This window comes from Podarcis erhardii (genome assembly GCF_964252035.2).
Source record: "Podarcis erhardii genome assembly, chromosome: 1".
NCBI lineage: Eukaryota > Metazoa > Chordata > Lepidosauria > Squamata > Lacertidae > Podarcis > Podarcis erhardii.
In genome coordinates, this window is record NC_138497.1 from 131,309,099 (window position 1) to 131,329,415 (window position 20,317).

General features: G+C 44.1%; 1 protein-coding gene across 2 annotated transcripts in view; it reads left to right on the forward strand.

Annotated features, from left to right (window-relative positions):
• The window catches only part of PARD3B (par-3 family cell polarity regulator beta), a 636,273-nt gene that overhangs the window by 502,225 nt on the left and 113,731 nt on the right, over positions 1 to 20,317 (forward strand). For both annotated transcript variants that reach the window (XM_081859338.1, XM_081859339.1), the window contains one exon: positions 17,797 to 17,932. In XM_081859338.1, the coding sequence (XP_081715464.1) occupies positions 17,797 to 17,932 (136 nt within the window). The remainder of the gene's footprint in view (positions 1 to 17,796; positions 17,933 to 20,317) is intronic.

Consider the following 20,317-nt stretch of genomic DNA (forward strand, 5'->3'; position numbering starts at 1 on the left):
TGGGTTCCAAGTTGTTTGGGAACTAAGCTGTTCGAAGACCAAAGTACCACTGTACTGAGCTCGATGACTCAAGGATCTGACATTTTTTTACAAGGCAGCTTTCTGTGTTCCTAGGGACTTTGCCCCATTTTAAAATTATTCATCATCTACCCCAAAAGGTATAGTTAAAGCCATGGTTTTCCCAGTAGTGATGTATGGAAGTGAGAGCTGGACTGTAAAGAAGGCTGATCGCCAAAGAATTGATGCTTTTGAATTATGGTGTTGGAGGAGATTCTTGAAAGTCCCATGGACTGCAAGAAGATCAAACCGATCCATTCTGAAGGAAATCAGCCCTGAGTGCTCACTGGAAGGACAGATGGTGAAGCTGAGGCTCCAATACTTTGGCCATCTCAGGAGAAGAGAAGACTCCCTGGAAAAGACCCTGATGTTGGGAAAGATGGAGGGCACAAGGAGAAGGGGATGACAGAGGACGAGATGGTTGGATATTGTTCACAAAGCTACCAGCATGAGTTTGACCAAACTGCAGGAGGCAGTGGAAGACAGGAGTGCCTGGCATGCTCTGGTCCATGGAGTCACGAAGAGTCAGACACGACTAAACGACTAAACAACAACACCCCAAAAGGAGATCATCTGGGCTTTGCTGTTTAGTATGCAGAGCCCGGTGAACCTCCGCCAATCTTAGAATACGTTTTCTTGCAGCCTTCTTTTATAAAGGTCAGTCGGAAGAGAAGTCCGTTGCCAGCTGTAGGTTACGAAATCAAGAAAGCGTGGGTTTGAAGCAGAGACAGGATGGGAAAGAAACTTGAATGAAGAAGTTCATCATTGTGTTGTTGTTTTAATTTTTTGTATGGAGAAGATACATTAGGAGCAGTCGAGAAAATTGTTCAAGCACGCTAAGTCATACTTAAAAAATAATAACAACAGACCGTGAGATGTTTGCAAAAAGCACTTCTGCCAACTAGTTCAGGCAGCTGATATTTAATTCCACTCAGTGCTTGCTACAGGTAAGAAGAAGAGCCTAATTGTTTTTTAATTAAACCCTGGGAGCCAAAATAATATTAGCTGCTGAATTTCCACTAAGCTGCCTCTGAAGTCAAAGAGTCACCGGCGATGTTGTGGGTCACTGGGCTCAATTTTCATCCAGATAAATGATGCCCATGTGTTGCTTTAGGAATCCTTAACCTTTTGGACGGAAGTGGCTGCAATGCTTTCATGCAAGTTTGCAGGGCTAAAAGGTCATCACATTTGTTTTTCGTTTCTAAAAAGTACTTTAAAACTAGATCATGATCTAGTTGGTGTTTTTCCAGCCCAAGTTAAAGCCAGTTTCTGTTTACAAATGAATGTCTGTGCAGTTTTCTCTTGGTTCCTCCTCCCTGGCATTTACCTTGTGTACCTCTGTGACTAAATATACGGTTTCCATATATTCTTCATATGTCTAGCTATAGGGTTACCTTTCTGTCAGTTCCCATTTTCAGGGATGTCTAGCGCTGTGACTCTGCTCAAAAGGAATTCCGCCCCACAATTGTGTCCTGAAAATTCTCGGGTTTCCGCCTTTCAAACTTTACTGCTCTCGCGGTTGTGGGGGATACATTTTCAAATGCTGCGGGCGGCAGTTGTGATATTGAGGGGAGCCTGCCGGTTTCCCCAGAGTTTCCCTTTCAACACACACCATCCTACTATCCTGAGTTCCTAATGCACTCTTGAGTGTTCGAGAGCAGCTGAAAGAGGACTGTCTCTACAAACTCCTTCCCCTCCTCCTCTCCTTTCAGCAGCTCCACTGTGTACAACCCTCAGGGAGACTTGCATACACTCTCCTCCCCTGGAGCCAGGAGCAGAATTTACCCCACCTTTACTTCTCTTTTAAAAGAATCTCACTTGGTTTAGTGTGAGGTGAGAACCAGGCATCTTGGCTTGGGGAAAAACCTGGTTAGCTGCTGTGGCGTATGCCTCCTAGGATGGGTCATACGGAAAGGGTTAAAATGGTGTGAAGTGATTGGCCAGTGAGAATGCAAGGGGGGTGTAAAAGTTAGAGTGGGAGGTTTTGAAGGTTAGTTGAGGTTTGGGAGTTGAGGTTTGGGAGTTGAAGAAGGCAGAGGGAGGTTTAGGTGTGGGTTGGTAGAGTTGTATTGTGAGAGAGTGAGAGGAATTGTTAGGTGGAGTCAGTTAGATAGTTGGAATAATCAGTTTAGAGTTGTTAGGAGCTAAGAATAAGAAACTGGCAAGAGAAAAATTAACTGAAAGCATAAGCTTGTTCCTGCATTTAAAAATAAACTTGATTATTTGTTATGTTAACAACTGACTGGACTCCGTGTGTCCCCATGAGATACGGGGTGGTGGCAGTGGAAAAAGCAATCGCAGTGGCGGTACAGGGTCAATAGACCGTCGAACGCCCTGCGTGTGATCGCCACAGCTGCTAACCCCTGGGGTGGTTTTCTCGTTGCAGGACTGCGTTAGGGGAAGAGAAGGTTTCAACCTTTCCTCTTAGCCTAGTGCTGTGTTGGGGATGCATGCAGCAAATGTCTGCATGTGTGCAAAGGGGAGAGAAAGTAGGGAGGGTGGACTGCATGTGTGGTGGCAGTATGGGGTCTGTATGCATGGGGAGCGCAGTGCAAATATGCAAGACTGAGTGCATTCTCAGTGGCCACAGGCATGTGGTTTTTAAATGCAGTCCTTGGGCCAAAAGGTTTAGTCAGCCTTTCCAATTCATTCATATATATATATATATATATATATATATATATATATATATATATATGAATGAAACACGGGTGGCGCTGTGGGTCAAACCACAGAGCCTAGGACTTGCTGATCAGAAGGTTGGCGGTTTGAATACCCGTGAGGGGGTGAGCTCCCATTGCTCGGTCCCTGCTCCTGCCAACCTAGCAGTTCGAAGGCACGTCAAAGTGCAAGTAGATAAATAGGTACCGCTCCGGCAGGAAGGTAAACGGCATTTCCGTGCACTGCTTTGGTTCGCCAGAATATATATACACACACATTTTTATTAATTTTTTAACATATCACTTCCAATACTCATACAACATAACTTCTCATCTTATACAATATTTTGGACTTCCGCCAACACCTCTGATGATTTTTTCCGTTCTCTATCACTTATTATGCATTTCTTATCTTTTATATTACATTTAATTATCCTTAACTAATAGTTCTTCTCATAGTCTTTCTTGCAATATCTCAAATTACTCACCTTACAAAACGTCTTGCAATCCTGCTAGCGTAATCTGTTCATCACAATAGCTTTTCAGATAGTTCGGAAATTTACTCCAGTCTTCTGAGAATCTCTGGTCCCGCAGGTTTCGAATCTTTCATGTTAATTTATCTAAATCTGCATAGTCCATCAATTTCATCCTTCATTCTTCTTTCACCGGTAATTCTTCTTGCTTCCATTTTTGTGCCAATAATATTCTTGCCGCTGTCACTGCATATAAAAAAAGCCAGCCTTTCCAGTTATGTCCACTGCCATGCGTACCTCCATGGGTGCCCAAGGTTCATGTGTTTGTTGGATAACGTGGTGCCTAACTTCATTGGCAATTGTTTTTTGCCACTGCAATAATAATAAGATATGGCATGGAATCTCCATTTTGGTAGTATCATACCTTGACTCCCCCCCCCCCCCATTTTCTTTTTAACCAGTTCGTAGACTTTTCCTGGTTCGGAAAAACAGAAATCGGAAGCCTGCGGCTGATTTCGGCTGCTAAATCTGCAAGCTGTGGGGTTTTTTTAACATTTTGAGTACTCTTTATTTGAATTTTAACTTCTGTTATCTTAGAGAATTGTCAGAGAACTCTTCTATCACAGTATCATTCATTTGCTCAAGTAGAGATGTAAACATCAAAAGCTCATTTCCTTGTAAACTATCTTTTCTCTCCATGGCTGACAAAGATGAAAGCTTGAAATATTGGAGAGTTATATTTCTTTAGTGTGGGTTTTATTTTTATCATTCCCCCCCCCAACTATTCTTTTTCTTTCTTCCTATTATTGAAGCTGCGAAGGCGCTTCGATAAAACATGCAAGATTTCACTTCTCTGAAATAAAATGCTGGCATCGTAAATGTAGCCTTTGTAACGCACCCTTTGAAATTCACCAGCCTTGACTTCTTAAAGTGAGTGATACCATAAATGAACAATACCATTCAGGAGTGCTTTCCCACATGTTTTATGTACGTACAAGACAGGGATGTTCCTGTCTGTAGATAGAATCCTTTTTTGACTTTTATGGCATTGTAGCTGTAGGAATCGACATGTTCCTCCAATCAGTACACAGTTGTCTCTCTTAGTTTGTGAATGGGATGATTTCTTCCCCTCCTGCCAGAATCAATTAAAATGGGGTTGGGGTGGTGGGGTTTCATTCTTTGCTGCTGCATGACTTCTGTTCTCATCCTGAAGCAAAATTCTTAACCTGAGGTACTATTTCTGGGTTAGCGGAGTCTGTAACCTGAAGCATATGTAACCTGAAGCATGTGTAACCCGAGGTAAAGGTGAAGGTAAAGGGACCCCTGACCATTAGGTCCAGTCATGACCCGCTCTGGGGTTGCGGCGCTCATCTCGCTTTATTGGCCAAGGGAGCCAGCGTACAGCTTCCGGGTCATGTGGCCAGCATGATTAAGCCGCTTCTGGCGAACCAGAGCAGCACACAGAAACGCCGTTTACCTTCCCGCCGGAGCGGTACCTATTTATCTACTTGCACTTTGACATGCTTTCGAACTGCTAGGTTGGCAGGAGCAGGGACTGAGCAACAGGAGCTCACCCCGTTGCGGGGATTCGAACCGCCGACCTTCTGATCGGCAAGTCCTAGGCTCTGTGGTTTAACCCACAGCGCCACCCGTGTCCCACTGTACCACACATCACTGTACCCGAGGTACCACTGTAATAATAATAATAGAAGAAGCCGTCCCTATTTTCATCAGAGAAATGTTGGAGTGTATGAACTCAGTACTAGTACACAGCTTCACAGACTCCTTCCTAAACCCAGCCTCTGGCTCCGTCTATTACAGAATTGGGCTGGCCCAATACATTTTGTTTCCTGAGACAAAGGACAAGATGGTGCCCAATTCTTCCTAAACAAGCCAACTGAATTGGTGTCTGAATCTTACTTCAACTCTGGTGATGGGGCAGTGTTTTCTCCCATGACATCTGACGGCAGAAGGGCAACTTATGGGGTGGAGAGCAGGGTGTATGGCATCTGCTATCAGAAGCATCCACCTCACACCTTCATGGACCGTGAGGGTGTGTGACATCCCGTGCTGCGATGGTAAGCCCAGCTTTTTGCAGGATCCTCTCGCTCCCTGGAACTTAGCATTGAGTGGGTTGCATTCCCACTGAGAATGGTTGGGGGGGGGGAGGAACTCTCCTTGTACCCAGCACTTACATCCTTGTGCAAATTAATTGAAATAAAGCATGTTTTCTATCTTGCTTATAATCCTGTACTCAAAACGAGCATGAAAAGTCAGTTGATCATTATGGTGTCGGAAGCCTGCAGCCAATAGAAGGAATGATGCGCTCGCCACAATATATTGAGGTTCTACTAAAGAGGTATCCTGATGGTACTGGGATATTGCAGCAGGACCTAGCCCCCTGTCACACATCGAAAGTGGTGAAGAAATTCATGACAGAGCAGCAAATACAGGTACTTGATTGGCCAGGGAATTCCCCGAACGTAAATCCCATTGAGAATTTGGAGGCTATATGCAGAAGTCGCCTTTGTGCTGCAGACTGTACGACTATGGAGAAGCTCATTCAGGTGCTGATTCAAGTGCGGTACAGGGATCCGAAAATCAACAGTGATGGTTCGAAACGAGTAGACTCCATGCCAAACCGTGTTCAAATGCTGCTTAAAAATAGCAGAGGTCATATCCGTTACTAATGTACGTATATGTGACTTTTGTACATGTATATGTGACTTTTGTACAATAAAGTACATAGTTTGTTTCAGTTAATTTGCACAAAGGTGTAGGTTCTCCAGTCCGGAGCTGGTGTCAAGAGCCCAGCTAGAATAGCCTATGAAGGAGGTTCAAAGAAGAGGCAGCCAGAGGGTTTAATTCATTTCATCCATGTTCCTCATCTGCTATGAAATTGCCCTCCTAGCCCTCACTTTTTACTTCATGGGGGCAGACACGGTGTTAAACCCAAAGTTCTGCTGCCGTCGCCTGCAGTTTGAAAATATGAGTTCAACAATATGAATTTAGACAAGAAAGGCCCAGGAGCAAAATACTTTTTTCAGAAACAAAATACACCTACACACTGTGTTTTGTTAAAGGAAGCTCAGTAAGACATCAGTCGTTACCAAAACAAAAAAGTTGCTCTCTTGATAGACATCCAAATCAGATCCTCAGGGATGAAGCAGCCTATGTGTGGTACCTGAGGCCTAGCGATACATATTGTATGCCACTGATATTGAACTGATAACATGAAAGAATGGCACCTGCTTTATGAAAGGAAAGTGCCATTGCCACACTGAGGTGCTCAAAATGAAATGCCATCTAATAATAATTGTTGTTGTTACTGTTTAGTTGTTTAGTCGTGTCCGACTCTTCTTGACCCCCTGGACCAGAGCACGCCAGGCACTCCTGTCTTCCACTGCCTCCCGCAGTTTGGTCAGACTCATGTTTGTAGCTTCGAGAACACTGTCCAACCATTTCGTCCTCTGTCGTCCCCTTCTCCTTGTGCCCTCCATCTTTCCCAACATCAGGGTCTTTTCCAGGGAGTCTTCTCTTCTCATGAAGTGGCCAAAGTATTGGAGCCTCAGCTTCACAATCTGTCCTTCCAGTGAGCACTCAGGGCTGATTTCCTTCAGAATGGATAGATTTGATCTTCTTGCAGTCCATGGGACTCTCAAGAGTCTCCTCCAGCACCATACAGTGGTACCTCGGGTTACATACGTTTCAGGTTAAATACGCTTCAGGTTACAGACTCCGCTAACCCAGAAATAGTGCTTCAGGTTAAGAACTTTGATTCAGGATGAGAACAGAAATCGTGCTCCGGCGGCACGGCAGCAGCAGGAGGCCCCATTAGCTAAAGTAGTGCTTCAGGTTAAGAACAGTTTCAGGTTAAGTACGGACCTCCGGAACGAATTAAGTACTTAACCCGAGGTATGACTGTAATTCAAAAGCATCAATTCTTCAGCGATCAGCCTTCTTTATGGTCCAGCTCTCACTTCCATACATCACTACTGGGAAAACCATAGCTTTAACTATAAGGACCTATGTTGGCAAGGTGATGTCTCTGCTTAATAATAATAATAATAATACAACAGGGTTAAATAATGTTTTGCCCCCCTCCTTCGTTGATTGCTTCCCCCAAACATTAAATGTTAAATTAAACTTGTTTTGCACACTTGGCAACTACGACACGCAGATACTGAGGTAGCCTGACTGAACCAGCTGCGCGACATCCATGGCTCTCCATGCTTTATCACAAAGGGTCAGAGGCAGGGCATGGAACATCACGCATGAATAATGTTATATTGGGATATCTATTTCTTGCTTGGCAGTTTGGGGATGTTTCCCAGCAACCCCATTGCCCCTGAGCCAGCTACTTAAATTTGGTTCACATTCCTTTCTGTTGCTTGTTGTTAGTAGTTCTGCTCAGCAAAGCACCCTGGTTTTGCTCTTAATGAGGTTCTCAACCCAGTTTGAGTGCTTGGTTGTGGAATTATTTTAACTGGCAACATGGGTAAAGCTGTGACGTGATGCCTGAATTTGACCAAGTTAGGCCATTTCTCTCAGGCAGGGGGCCTTGGGGCATTTTCCAGTGGGCCCCAGTGCCATAGGCTACCCAGTGCCACCACCAGCAAGCCCTTGCATGGTGAGTAAAGTTAGCTAGAAGACAATTGGGTGGGGAGGAAAGGTAGGTATCCCTCTGTTCTTGTTGTGGTTGTTGTTGTTGTTGTTTAGTCGTTTAGTCATGTCCGACTCTTCGTGACCCCATGGACCAGAGCAGGCCAGGCACTCCTGTCTTCCACTGCCTCCCGCAGTTTGGTCAAACTCATGCTGGTAGCTTCAAGAACAGTATTATGCAGGGCGCTGCACTGGAAATAAGGCTCTGTCCTGTTTGTGGGAGAAGCCACAAGCTCTCTGCTCCGAGCCAGGAAATAAGGCTTTGATGCTGGTGCCACAGAAGACTCCCACTCTCAGGACCTAGGTTTGATGAGGCCCTAAGCTACTGGAGGTAATGGGGCCATATATATGTCCAGCTGTCCTTTGTCAACAACAAATTGTCACTGTTTTTTGTGTTGAATACAGTGGTACCTTGGGTTACAGATGCTTCAGGTTACAGACTCTGCTAACCCAGAAATAATACCTCGGATTAAGAACTTTGCTTCAGGGTGAGAACAGAAATTGTGTGGCGGCAGTGCAGCAGCAGCGGGAGGCCCCATTAGCTAAAGTGGTACCTCAGGTTAAGAACAGTTTCAGGTTAAGAACGGACCCGCAGAATGAATTAAGTTCTTAACCCGAGGTACCACTGTATAAAGTTAAAGGTAAAGTTAAAGGGACCCCTGACCATTAGGTCCAGTCGTGACCGACTCTGGGGTTGCGGTGCTCATCTCGCTTTATTGGCCGAGGGAGCCGGCGTACAGCATCCAGGTCATGTGGCCAGCATGACTAAGCCGCTTCTGGAGAACCAGAGCAGCACACGGAAACACCGTTTACCTTCCCGCCGGAGTGGTACCTATTTATCTACTTGCACCTTGACGTGCTTTCAAACTGCTAGGTTGGCAGGAGCAGGGACCGAGCAACGGGAGCTCACCCCATCGTGGGGATTCGAACCGGCGACCTTCTGATCAGCAAGTCCTAGGCTCTGTGGTTTAACCCACAGCGCCACCCGTGTCCCTTAATATACAGTCATACCTCGGGTTAAATATGCTTCGGGATGAATATTTTTGGGTTGCGCTCCGTGGCGACCCGGAAGTAACGGAGCACGCATGCTCGCACATGCGCAGACATCCAAAATGACGTCAGATGCATGTGCGGAAGTGGCGAATCGTGACCTGCACATGCACATGGACGTGGGTTGTGTTCGCTTCAGAATGCGAACGGGGCTCTGGAACGGATCCCGTTTGCATCCAGAGGTACCACTATATATACTGCCCTATAACTGGAGGTCTCAGGGCAGTTCACACAAATCAAAATATAAAACCCCAAAATATATAATCAAAAGAAAAACAACAACCCAAAACAAACACACACACACACACAATTTAAAAGGGCATAGGGCAGACTTCCTCAACCTCGGCCCTCTGAGACTACAGTTCCCATCATCCCTGACCACTGGTCCTGCTAGCTAGGGATCATGGGAGTTGTAGGCATCTGGAGGGCCAAGGCTGAGGAAGGCTGGCATAGGGTGTCCCTTGGGAATGTCCTAAAGAAATGTCCGCTGCGGTTTTAAAATCAAAATCCCCTGCCTTCCTGTCATGCAGCATTTCAGGAAAGGCACCACCAAACTCGCAGAATTCTGTCAAGTGACACAGCACTGACAGAAAAGAAGAAACTGGGCGCTGCCTCCAGCTGCGGAGCTTCATAAAAAAAACCCCACACAATTCTGTCAAACTGCTTTTTGTCCACTGTCAGAAACACGGATTGAATGGGCTGCATATTCCGTCTTATTTCCTTTAAAGCAGGGGTTCTTAAACTTTCTACCCCCAGGTCCCACTTGAGAGGGCTTAAAAGTTCCAAGACCCAGCAGTCACAAAATGGCGGCAGGAGGAGGCAGAGTTTGGCACAATCACCTGGCAATTACTGGCGTAATTTTCTACTGATATCTAATCCATCATTGCTAGATTATTTGCCATCTTCTTGTTTCCTGCTTGGCAGGGGGTTGGACTCGATGGCCCTTGTGGCCTCTTCCAACTCTATGATTCTATGATTCTATGATTCTTTGGTCTCCTCAAAAGCATCAAGTCTTTGGCGATCAGCCTTCTGGACATAGCAGATGACAATTGTGAAGGACACATTTTCCTGCCAATGGGCCTAACCACTTCCCCATTCTTACAACTAGCAGAAGTCACTAACACGGGAGAGATATTCCCCTGGCAGGCAGGGTGCTTTTGCTAGTGACATACAGATAGCAGCTCAAGAATTTAACTTCCTGGGTGATATGAGCAAAAGGCCCATTTTGCACACACACACATACACAATTTTTATTAATTTTTCTGTTTTACCATTTAAAGTACTCATTTTTACATCCTTAGTATATCAGTGACTTCCCTTCTTCTCTTTCCATGGTTCATTTTGCATATCACAAATCCCTGCATATTTTACAAAAACTAAACCATTTAGTATTCCATTATTACATCTGTCAAAGCTTATTTACGCTGTTGAATTTATCCTAATGCTGCCAATGTTTTCAAGTGTACACAATTCCCCCCCCATATATTCAATAAAAGTTTTCCAATCTTCTTTAAACGTATGTACTTCTTGTTCTCTTGTTCTATATGTTAAGTCTGCAAGCTGTGCATATTATGTCAATTTAAGTTGCCATTCTTCTTTGGTTGGGACCTCACTCGTTTTCAATTTTGGGGCTAACAAAACACGGGCCACAGTAGTGGCATACTTACATAACCATTTATTGAAACCTGGGAATTTCAGTCTGAATTATCCCCAACAGAAAGGACTCTGGTTTTGGTTTTTTGGGGGGGAAAGTACTTTTAAATATTTTTTTTCAATTCATTATGGATCATTTCCCAATACTCTTTTACCTTTTTACAAGTACACCATCCAGTTTTAATTTTGAATTAGCTACAATAAGTGGATTGGCAGAGGCATTTTTTTTTTGTGTTGACAAACAAACAACTTTTGGAGCATTTAAGTCACACCTGGGCTAGAGGACAGATCTGCATGGGGACTGCACAGTTCATTCACTAGGCTTGGGGACTTAGACACCTAGTTTTTTTGGACTGACTAGTTGGACAATGAAAGTTTAACACCAGGACGAATCAAAGGCAATTCAGAAATAGTGGCAGTGGTGGGTTCAATCATAGCCCATCCATTTTCCATTCCTAAACTGTAGTTTCAGGGCAGCAGTAAAAGGAAAGGGCTAATGCAGCTCTCTTTAACCATCTTACAATTTAAATGCTGATCACAAGTCTTATTGATGCGTTCCAGCGAGATTCTTTATTGTATAAATTTTTTAAGTATTATTTTTGAAGTTGGCACAATTCTTTTATATTTCTATTTCAAGGTCTGATTTCTTTTCAGGACAATCATTTGTTCATCCTATGCAACTAAAAAAAAAATACCCATCTTCTTCATTTCTTTGCTTTAGAATTGGTATCTGATCAAACCCATATTTTTAAATATATGTATTTATAGTCAGATGGGAGAATAGGTTGCAGTCAAAGTATGATTTTTCTTGAAAATGTGAGAAAATGGTGGTCTTTTTTTTTAATATTGCCTTATCAGTTTCTTTTTTTTATTACTGATGACTTCATTCTGTTTGAATTCAATGCTTCGGTTTCTTTGGGGTAAACTAATAGATTATGTATGCGATATTTGCCTGGCCCTGATTGAATTCATCTGCTGAGTTTGAATGCGGTTCATATATTCATGTAATTGTCAGGAGCCAAGTTGAAATTCAGAACTCTTAAATGATTGGGCATCACAGTCATTTCTTTCACATTGTTTGGGGGGGACTTGCAGTGCGGTGCTTCATCTCCCTGTTCTGACTCTGCATTGGTTACTCAGTTCATATTTCTCTCCAGGGCCGTCTTAAGCATATCCGGCGCCGTGGTGCAGAGATCCCTCCAGTGTCCCACCCCCCATTTCTCAGAGGTGTCAACCTTTTCCCAAGCCTCTGCAGGGATCACTCTCCTCCCGCCGGGGCTTGGGAAGGAAGCTGCACGTCTGCCAGCCATTTAGTTGGTGGGGCACAGCTTCCATCCTAAGCCTCTGCAGGGATCGCTCTCCTCCCATGGAGGCTTGGGAGGCAAGCTGCACGTCCGCCAGCCATATGGTTGATGGGGCGCAGCTGGGGGGGCATGCAGAAGGGAAAGGGGAGGCCGCCGGCAAAGCCGTGCAGCTCCCCCACTCGCTGTGGTGCCCCTGAGAGGCTGGCGCAACGCGCCAGTAAGCCCAATGGGAAAGACGGCTCTGTTTCTCTCCTCAGTTACAGTGGTACCTCGGGTTAAGTACTTAATTCGTTCCAGAGGTCCGTTCTTAACCTGAAACTGTTCTTAACCTGAGGCACCACTTTAGCCAATGGGGCCTCCTGCTGCCGCCGCACTGCCGGAGCACAATTTCTGTTCTTATCCTGAAGCAAAGTTCTTAACCTGAAGCACTATTTCTGGGTTAGCAGCGTCTGTAACCTGAAGCGTATGTAACCTGAAGTGTATGTAACTCGAGGTACCACTGTATACTGAAATCTTTAAAAAGCCAGTACTTCTAACTATGTGGGCAGTTATTAAGAAAAACATCTCTTAAGGCTGTGTCCGGCATTTTATGTTTGGAGGATAAAATGGGGGTGTACTGCCAACACTGACTTTCCTCAGCTTCCACCCACCAACCCACCCCTTTCAGAAGAATTTCGCTCTTATTGTAGTGTGGAGCCTTGTAGCTCCAACCAGCAGCTAAATTGTGGGCAATCTGCTGGTGAAAGTTCATTCTAAAGCACACAGCAGCTTGGTTTTTTATTTAGCCCCTAATATTTAAGACTCTGGGCCAGGTTAAGCTTGCAATTATCCTGCAGGTGGTTTCTCAGAAGAGGTTTGCTGCCCCACAAAAATGACCAGCAAAGCCAGCTTGCTATTCTACCACATAGATTTGCCGACAGATTGTATTTTATAGACAGCGCTTCCAGCAAGGGCAGCTTCTCACATTATGTTGTGGAGATGACGGTGCCTGCAACCTCACACAGTCAGCCGAGTGTTCTTTGCCTTAGTGAAAAGTGCTCTCACTTATGGAAGTCAGGGTACCCAACTCTCACTGACACACTGAGCCCCCACTGCAAGCTTCCCCATTAACAAGGTTAAAAATAATAAAAAATGGGGTTTCTTCGGTTATGTTCAAAGCAAGAGGGACAACAAGCAAGTGGTAGGTTCTCTGCGCAGAGAAGATGGAGAAATGCTATTGGGTGACAGAGAGAAGGCGGAACTGCTCAACACCTACTTTGCCTCTGTTTTCATGCAAAAGGAAAGCAATGCTCAACCTGGTGGTAACAGAATAAATGATGTAAGGAGGGAGCGGCAGTTCCAAGTTAGGAACAGAGGTGGTAAGGGAAAACCTAGCTTCTTTCAATGAGTTCATACCTCCAGGGCCTGATGAGCTGCACCCAAGGGTAATTTCAGAGCCTCTGTCTGAGGATTCTTGGAGAACAGGTGAGGTCCCTGCAGATTGGTGGGGAAATGTTGTCCCCATCTTCAAAAACAGGGGAGAAGAAGACCCAGGTAACTACCACCCAGGGAGCTTGACATCAATACCAGGAAAGTTCCTTGTTGTTGTTGTTTAGTCGTTTAGTCATGTCCGACTCTTTGTGACCCCATGGACCAGAGCATGCCAGGCACTCCTGTCTTCCACTGCCTCCCGCAGTTTGGTCAAACTCTTGTTGGTAGCTTCGAGAACACTATCCAACCATCTTGTCCTCTGTCGTCCCCTTCTCCTTGTGCCCTCCATCTTTCCCAGGGTCTTTTCCAGGGAGTCTTCTCTTCTCATGAGGTGGTCCAAGTATTGGAGCCTCAGCTTCAGGATCTGCCCTTCCAGTGAGCACTCAGGGCTGATTTCCTTCAGAATGGATCGGTTTGATCTTCTTGCAGTCCATGTGACTCTCAAGAGTCTCCTCCAGCACCATAATTCAAAAGCATCAATTCTTCGGCGATCAGCTTTCTTTCTTTTTTTTTTTTAATATTTTTATTAAGTTTATGAAATACAGAAAAAAGAAATAAAGACAGAAATAGAAAAATACAGTAGAGAAATTACAAATTTCCATAATCCTTTTTTCCAGCACATCTATTGGACTTCCCCACATCCTCCAAACCCTGCATTCTCTGTAATACAAAATATCAGCAATTTGTTAACTTATTTCCAAGCTTATTGTATCTTTCATTTTATCATGTTGCCTAATTTCAAAACTATTGTAACCCAAATCTTATATGTTTTAACTTAAACATAATAAAGTTATTTCATTATTCCACCTTTGACTTCTTGTACCTTAATTTCCATTTCATTAATTTACCGATGCTGAAGCAAGAATTTCTAAAAAGTGCATTTTTTAACATTCATACAACTTGTAATGTTTTTTCAAATAGTCTTTAAATTTTTCCCAGTCCTCCTCGATTGTTTCTTCTCCCAAGTCTCGGATTCTGCCAGTCATTTCAGCCAGTTCCATATAGTCCATCAACTGCGTCTGCCATTCCTCCAGCGTGGGTAGATCTTGTGTCTTCCAATGCTTGGCAATCAAGATCCTTGCTGCTGTGGTAGCATACATAAAAAAAGTTCTATCTTTCTTAAGTGCTCTCTGGTCCACAATGCCCAGAAGAAAGGCCTCCGGTTTCTTAGGTAAGGTAAATCTAAGTACCTTTTTTAGTTCATTATGAATCATCTCCCAAAAGACCTTCACTTTCGGGCAAGTCCACCAGAGGTGAAAGAATGTCCCTTCCGCCTCTTTACATTTCCCGGCGATCAGCCTTCTTAATGGTCCAGCTCTCACTTCCATACATCACTACGGGGGAAACCATAGCTTTAACAGGAAAGGTCCTAGAAGAGATAATTCAGCAGTTGCTCTGTGAGCACTTAAAAAAGGACCCAGCATGGGTTTCTCAAAGCAAGTCATGCCACATGAATTTCATTTCTTTTTTTTTAATGGAGTTACAAGCTTGTTGGATCAGGGGAATGCTGTGGACATCGTTTATCTTGATTTCAGTAAGTCCCCCATGATACTCTTTCAAGGAAGCTGGTAAAATGTAGGTTGAAAGAGATAACTGTTAGATGGATTTGCAGCTGGTTGGCTGACTGAACCCAAAGAGTACTGATTATAAGTTCCTTGTCATCCTCAGGGTTCTTCTCTGGGCCCGTTGTTGTTCAACATCTTTATAAATGACTTGGATGAATGAGTTGAGGGGATGCTCATCAAATTTGCAGATGGCACCAAACTGGGAGGGGTAGCTAATGCCACAGAAGACACAATTGGGATTCAAAATGACCTTAACAGATTGGAGTGCTGTGCCCAAACTAACAAAAGGAATTTCAATAGGGACAAATGTGAGGTTCTGCACTTAGGCAGGAAGAACCAGCTGCACGAATAGAAGACGGCGATCACCTGGCTTACTAGTAGTACATGTGAGAAGGATCTAGGGGTCTTGGTGGACCACAAGCTTAACATGAGGGAACAGTGTGATGCAGCAGCAAAAAAAGCTAATGTTATTCTAGGCTGCATCAGCAGATGTATAGTGCCCAGATCAGGAGCTTGGTTTCCATGGTGTGCCTATATTATTTACCCAATGAGGCCTCATTCATCAAAAACTATTCCTTCTCCCTTGACATTTAATACCCACATTGGGCAGGCATGGGGAATGTATATATGGCATCCATAAACGTCGCTGTGAATCAAATTAGTTTAGTATTTTTATATTTAAACCCGCATAAGACAGGAAATATAAATCTTAGCCAGCTAGCAGTACTCCCCACCCCCCACCCCGCATATACTTTCATTTGTTTCTTTGCTTTATGGATCTAATGCAAGCTTAATATTGCTGTAATTTGTTATTTTTTTAAAAAAAAATGATGTTTATTCAGGTTTTAAGACATTACAAAATGAAAAAAGAACACAATACAGAAAAAACAAGACATTTCCAAAAAAATGAAAAAATAAAAAGCAAAAGAACAAAAACAGCTAAAAAGGAAAAAAATAGTTAGAAAATACAGGGGGTTGGCAGGGGGTTGGACTCGATGGCCCTTGTGGTCTCTTCCAACTCTATGATTCTATGATTCTATGATAATCAAAAAAGAAAAAAAGAACAAGTTAAACCTTTACATGATTTTCTTTCTATAACTTATTTCCTTGATCTCTTCACACCTCCCCTCTTTATTCTCTAGTTCAAAAGGGAATTTCAGCCAATCCTTCATCTTTGTTCTTATCCTAATAATTTATCTTAATATGCTGTAATTTTCCATTCTCTCTTTCACCAATTAGCCATCCACTTTTACTTTATTTAATCTTATTTCTCAATAAAACTGATATATTTAAACTTATTCTCTTAAGACATTTCCTCTAGGGTCATAAAAATTCCATTCCACAATTTCTCCATCTCTCATTAAAAGCAATTTTTAAAAATCTCGATATATACACTTTAAATTCCCAATTTTCTTCCACCGCCTCCCCTCCCCGGTCTCAGCCCCTATCAAACAGTTCCATCAGCTTACAACAGTCCATCAACCTAATATTGCTGTAATTTAGAGGCTGATCGTGCATCTCAAACATCACTGTCTCCTTCCTTCCACCCAACTATCTCTCAGCCCTTTCAACCACAGTGTTCTAACTGTGAACAAATTACTTCAGTAGCCAACCGAGCCATAGCAATCACTGCAGCCAAGCCGGAGAATTGTTTCATGGAAACATACTTTTGTTTTAAGTAACAGGTTGAAAGTTAAGTTGTGGCAGGAACATTGCTCCTCTCCCCAACTCAGAGAGGAATAACTTGAACCCAGGTTTCCAGATGTCTTGGGTGTAGGTGTTTCAGGCTGAGCTCTGCGGTGACCCAAAATAAACTTGCAATGTGGACAGACCCAAATAAATATTAACATGTTCCATTTCATTTGTTAAATATTTTGCTTTCTTGAATTTGTGGCTTGGAGGCAAGGTGTAAACCAGGGGCCGGCAAAGTTCACGGTCCCGCAGACGCCGCAGTGGGCCAGAATGCGTGCGCACACATGCGCAAATGCTATTTCCGGCGCAGAGGAGGCATGCGCAGTTTCCCATTGGCTGCAGGAGCTTCCTGCAGCCAATGGGAAGCCAGCCAGCATCACAGAAGGCGGTCCATAGGAGCTGACCGAGTGGGCAGCAGGGGTCCCTGAGTGGGCGGTGGGGGTCCATGGGCCGGTTAAACAACTCCCATGGGCCATTTGTGGCCCATGGGCCTTAGGCTGCCGACCCCTGGTGTAAACAGTGCAAGCAGGAGCCCTAACTAGCCGGCCTGTGCACATATCCAAAATGAAAGTTTTCACTACAACTTGAACTGAAAATGAATTCCACCTGGACTCTGTCATAGCTGTCAAGTGTCCCTTATTTGGTAGGACAGTCCCTTATCCCAGTGCCATGTCCCACTGCTGTCCCTTATTGATGATGTCTCTTAAATAAGCTACTGAAGGTAATGGGGCCCTTTCTATGTCCAGCTGTCCTTTGTCAACAACAAATTGTTGCTGTTTTTTTGTTACAGATAGGTAGCCGTGTTGGTCTGCCATAGTCAAAACAAAAAATATTCCTTCCAGTAGCACCTTAAAGACCAACTAAGTCAGTTCTTGGTATGAGCTTTCGTGTGCATGCACACTTCTTCAGATACACATATTGTATCACATATTCTTCAGATACACATATTCAACACATATTGTGTTGAATATATGCTATATGGTAATTTATGGACCTAATAGGTTTCTAAAGCCATTTGCACGCAACAAAATATGTATTTTATCAAAGTAATTGTTGATCCCTTATTTTGGCTGCTGATCCCTTATTTTCGAGGCTGCTGGTCCCTTATTTTCAAATCTGTAAGTTGACAGCTATGGACCCTGTGCTTACATCTGCTGACGATGTAAACGCCCTCTGATGCAACTTATGCTACATTTTCTTCATTCTCCAGTGACCATCCACCTGTTGGAACTGCAGATCGCATCCAGAAGTTACGGAAGGAGTACCATCAAGCAAGACGAGAAGGCTTACCTTTCTACGACGAAGAGGAGGGCAGAGGAAGGCCATCTGATTATGATCAGCACTGGGTAAGGTGCTCCGCCGAAGTCTAATAAGTATGCGTCGAGTATTATGGGGACAACACCAAAAAAAATTAGTTGTGTTTCCCAAATAATTTATTGAGAAGTATATGTTGGCCAGCCTTGCAAATAAGCCCACATAAGTTACTAGCCTGTGAAAAAAGTTAGTAGCCTACTGGGGGCTGGCAGAGTAGGGACAGAGAGTGCCATCCGTCCTTCGCCACCCTGTGACACTTTTCATAGCTCACAGCTTCTGCCTGCGTAGGTGCTCACCTAGATGGGCCTGTGTGTACTTTGTTGTTGTTGTTGTTTAGTCATTTAGTCGTGTCCGACTCTTCGTGACCCCATGGACCAGAGCACGCCAGGCCCTCCTGTCTTCCACCGCCTCCCACAGTTTGGTCAAACTCATGCTGGTAGCTTCAAGAACACTGTCCAACCATCTCGTCCTCTGTCGCACCCTTCTCCTTGTGCCCTCCATCTTTCCCAAGATCAGGGTCTTTTCCAGGGAGTCTTCTCTTCTCATGAGGTGGCCCAAGTATTGGAGCCTCAGCTTCAGGATCTGTCCTTCCAGTGAGCACTCAAGGCTGATTTCCTTAAGAATGGATCGGTTTGATCTTCTTGCAGTCCGTGGGACTCTCAAGAGTCTCCTCCAGCACCATAATTCCAAAGCATCAATTCTTCGGCAATCAGCTTTCTTTATGGTCCAGCTCTCACTTCCATACATCACTACTGGGAAAACCAGTGTTGTTGTTTAGTTGATTAGTCGTGTCCGACTCTTCCTGACCCCATGGACCAGAGCACGCCAGGCACTCCTGTCTTCCACTGCCTCCCACAGTTTGGTCAAAGGGAAAACCATACCTTTTACTATACAGAACTATGTTGGCAAGCAGACAATTTATTTTTATCTGTGGCTTCTACAGAAGTGCTTAAATGCAAGGGTGATGTAGATTTTGGTAGCTAAGGAAGAACCAGAGCCACTATCCTACGGTCTAACAGGTGAGCATGGCAACTGATATATTTCAGTTGTCGTTCCGTTCTTCAGTTGATTTCGTGTTCTGCTAGGCTAATTGAGATAGATTCATGTGATGGAAAGAGGTACAAATCCCCACCAGGGGTTTGCTGTGGTCATGAAACATCTTTTTTACCGCCTCCCCATCCCAACCCGTTCCTATATGTGCCAAGTTGCTACATGTTCATATGAAAGCAGGTAATGGCATTTGATTTCCTTTCTCCAGAATTATGATCAAGCCTCGCTTTCCCTCCCCAAGTTAATAACTGCTCTGTGAAAAGCTTGGGGCCTTTCAGGGATAAACTGGCCATTATGCTAAGTAAGCTATAAAGTGGAGTCCCTTTGATTGTGTAAGCAGAAATGAGTGTCTCTGCTTCTGTGCCCTGTGCTAGACTCTTAAATTCTCCCCAGTCTCAGACTACACTGGCTGTTTTCTTATCACATGACAGAGGAGCGGAAATGACTGAAATTGTTAAAACAGTTTCCCCTGGATTTTATGATGATACCTTAACACTGAAAGCTGTAAATACCTTCAGAGTATATAATACACCGTGAACTATTCCGCATTCTACGCCCAAGCATGTTGCCAAAACTAAAGCTAATTTAACATTAAGGCTGTCCTTAATGTCCACAATAGGGACGTGGGTGGTGCTGTGGGTTAAACCACAGAGCCTAGGACTTGCCGATCAGAAGGTCGGCGGTTCGAATCTCTGCGACGGGGTGAGCTCCCGTTGCTCAGTCCCTTCTCCTGCCAACCTAGCAGTTCAGAAACACGTCAAAGTGCAAGTAGATAAATAGGTACCACTCTGGCGGGAAGGTAAACAGCGTTTCCGTGTGCTGCTCTGGTTCACCAGAAGTGGCTTAGTCATGCTGGCCACATGACCCAGAAGCTGTACACTGGCTCCCTCGGCCAATAAAGTGAGATGAGCGCTGCAACCCCAGAGTCGGTCGTCAGGGGTCCTTTTACCTTCACCTTAAATGTCCACAAAGCAAACAACTTGTATGGAAAAGAGGCCAGGGGTGGATTTTGTGTGACCATTTAACATTTGGGAAGGTTTTGCGTTTCTCGTGGTTTTTGTGCTTTGGCTGCCTTTTTTGAACCAATATATTGAATCCTTCTTGTTGGCAACATGACCCCAGCTGCTTACAGGTCACGCTGTCAGCCAGATGATATCACAATGCGACCTAGCCAATAAGATATGGTTGTGTGACATCACAAAGCCAATTTAGAGTAATTTTATTTATTTATTTATTTATTTATTTATTTATTTATTTATTTATTTATTTATTTATTTATTTCTACCCCGCCCATCTGGCTGGGTTTCCCCAGCCACTCTGGGCAGCTTTCAACAGAACATTAAAAACAGAATAAAACTTCAAACATT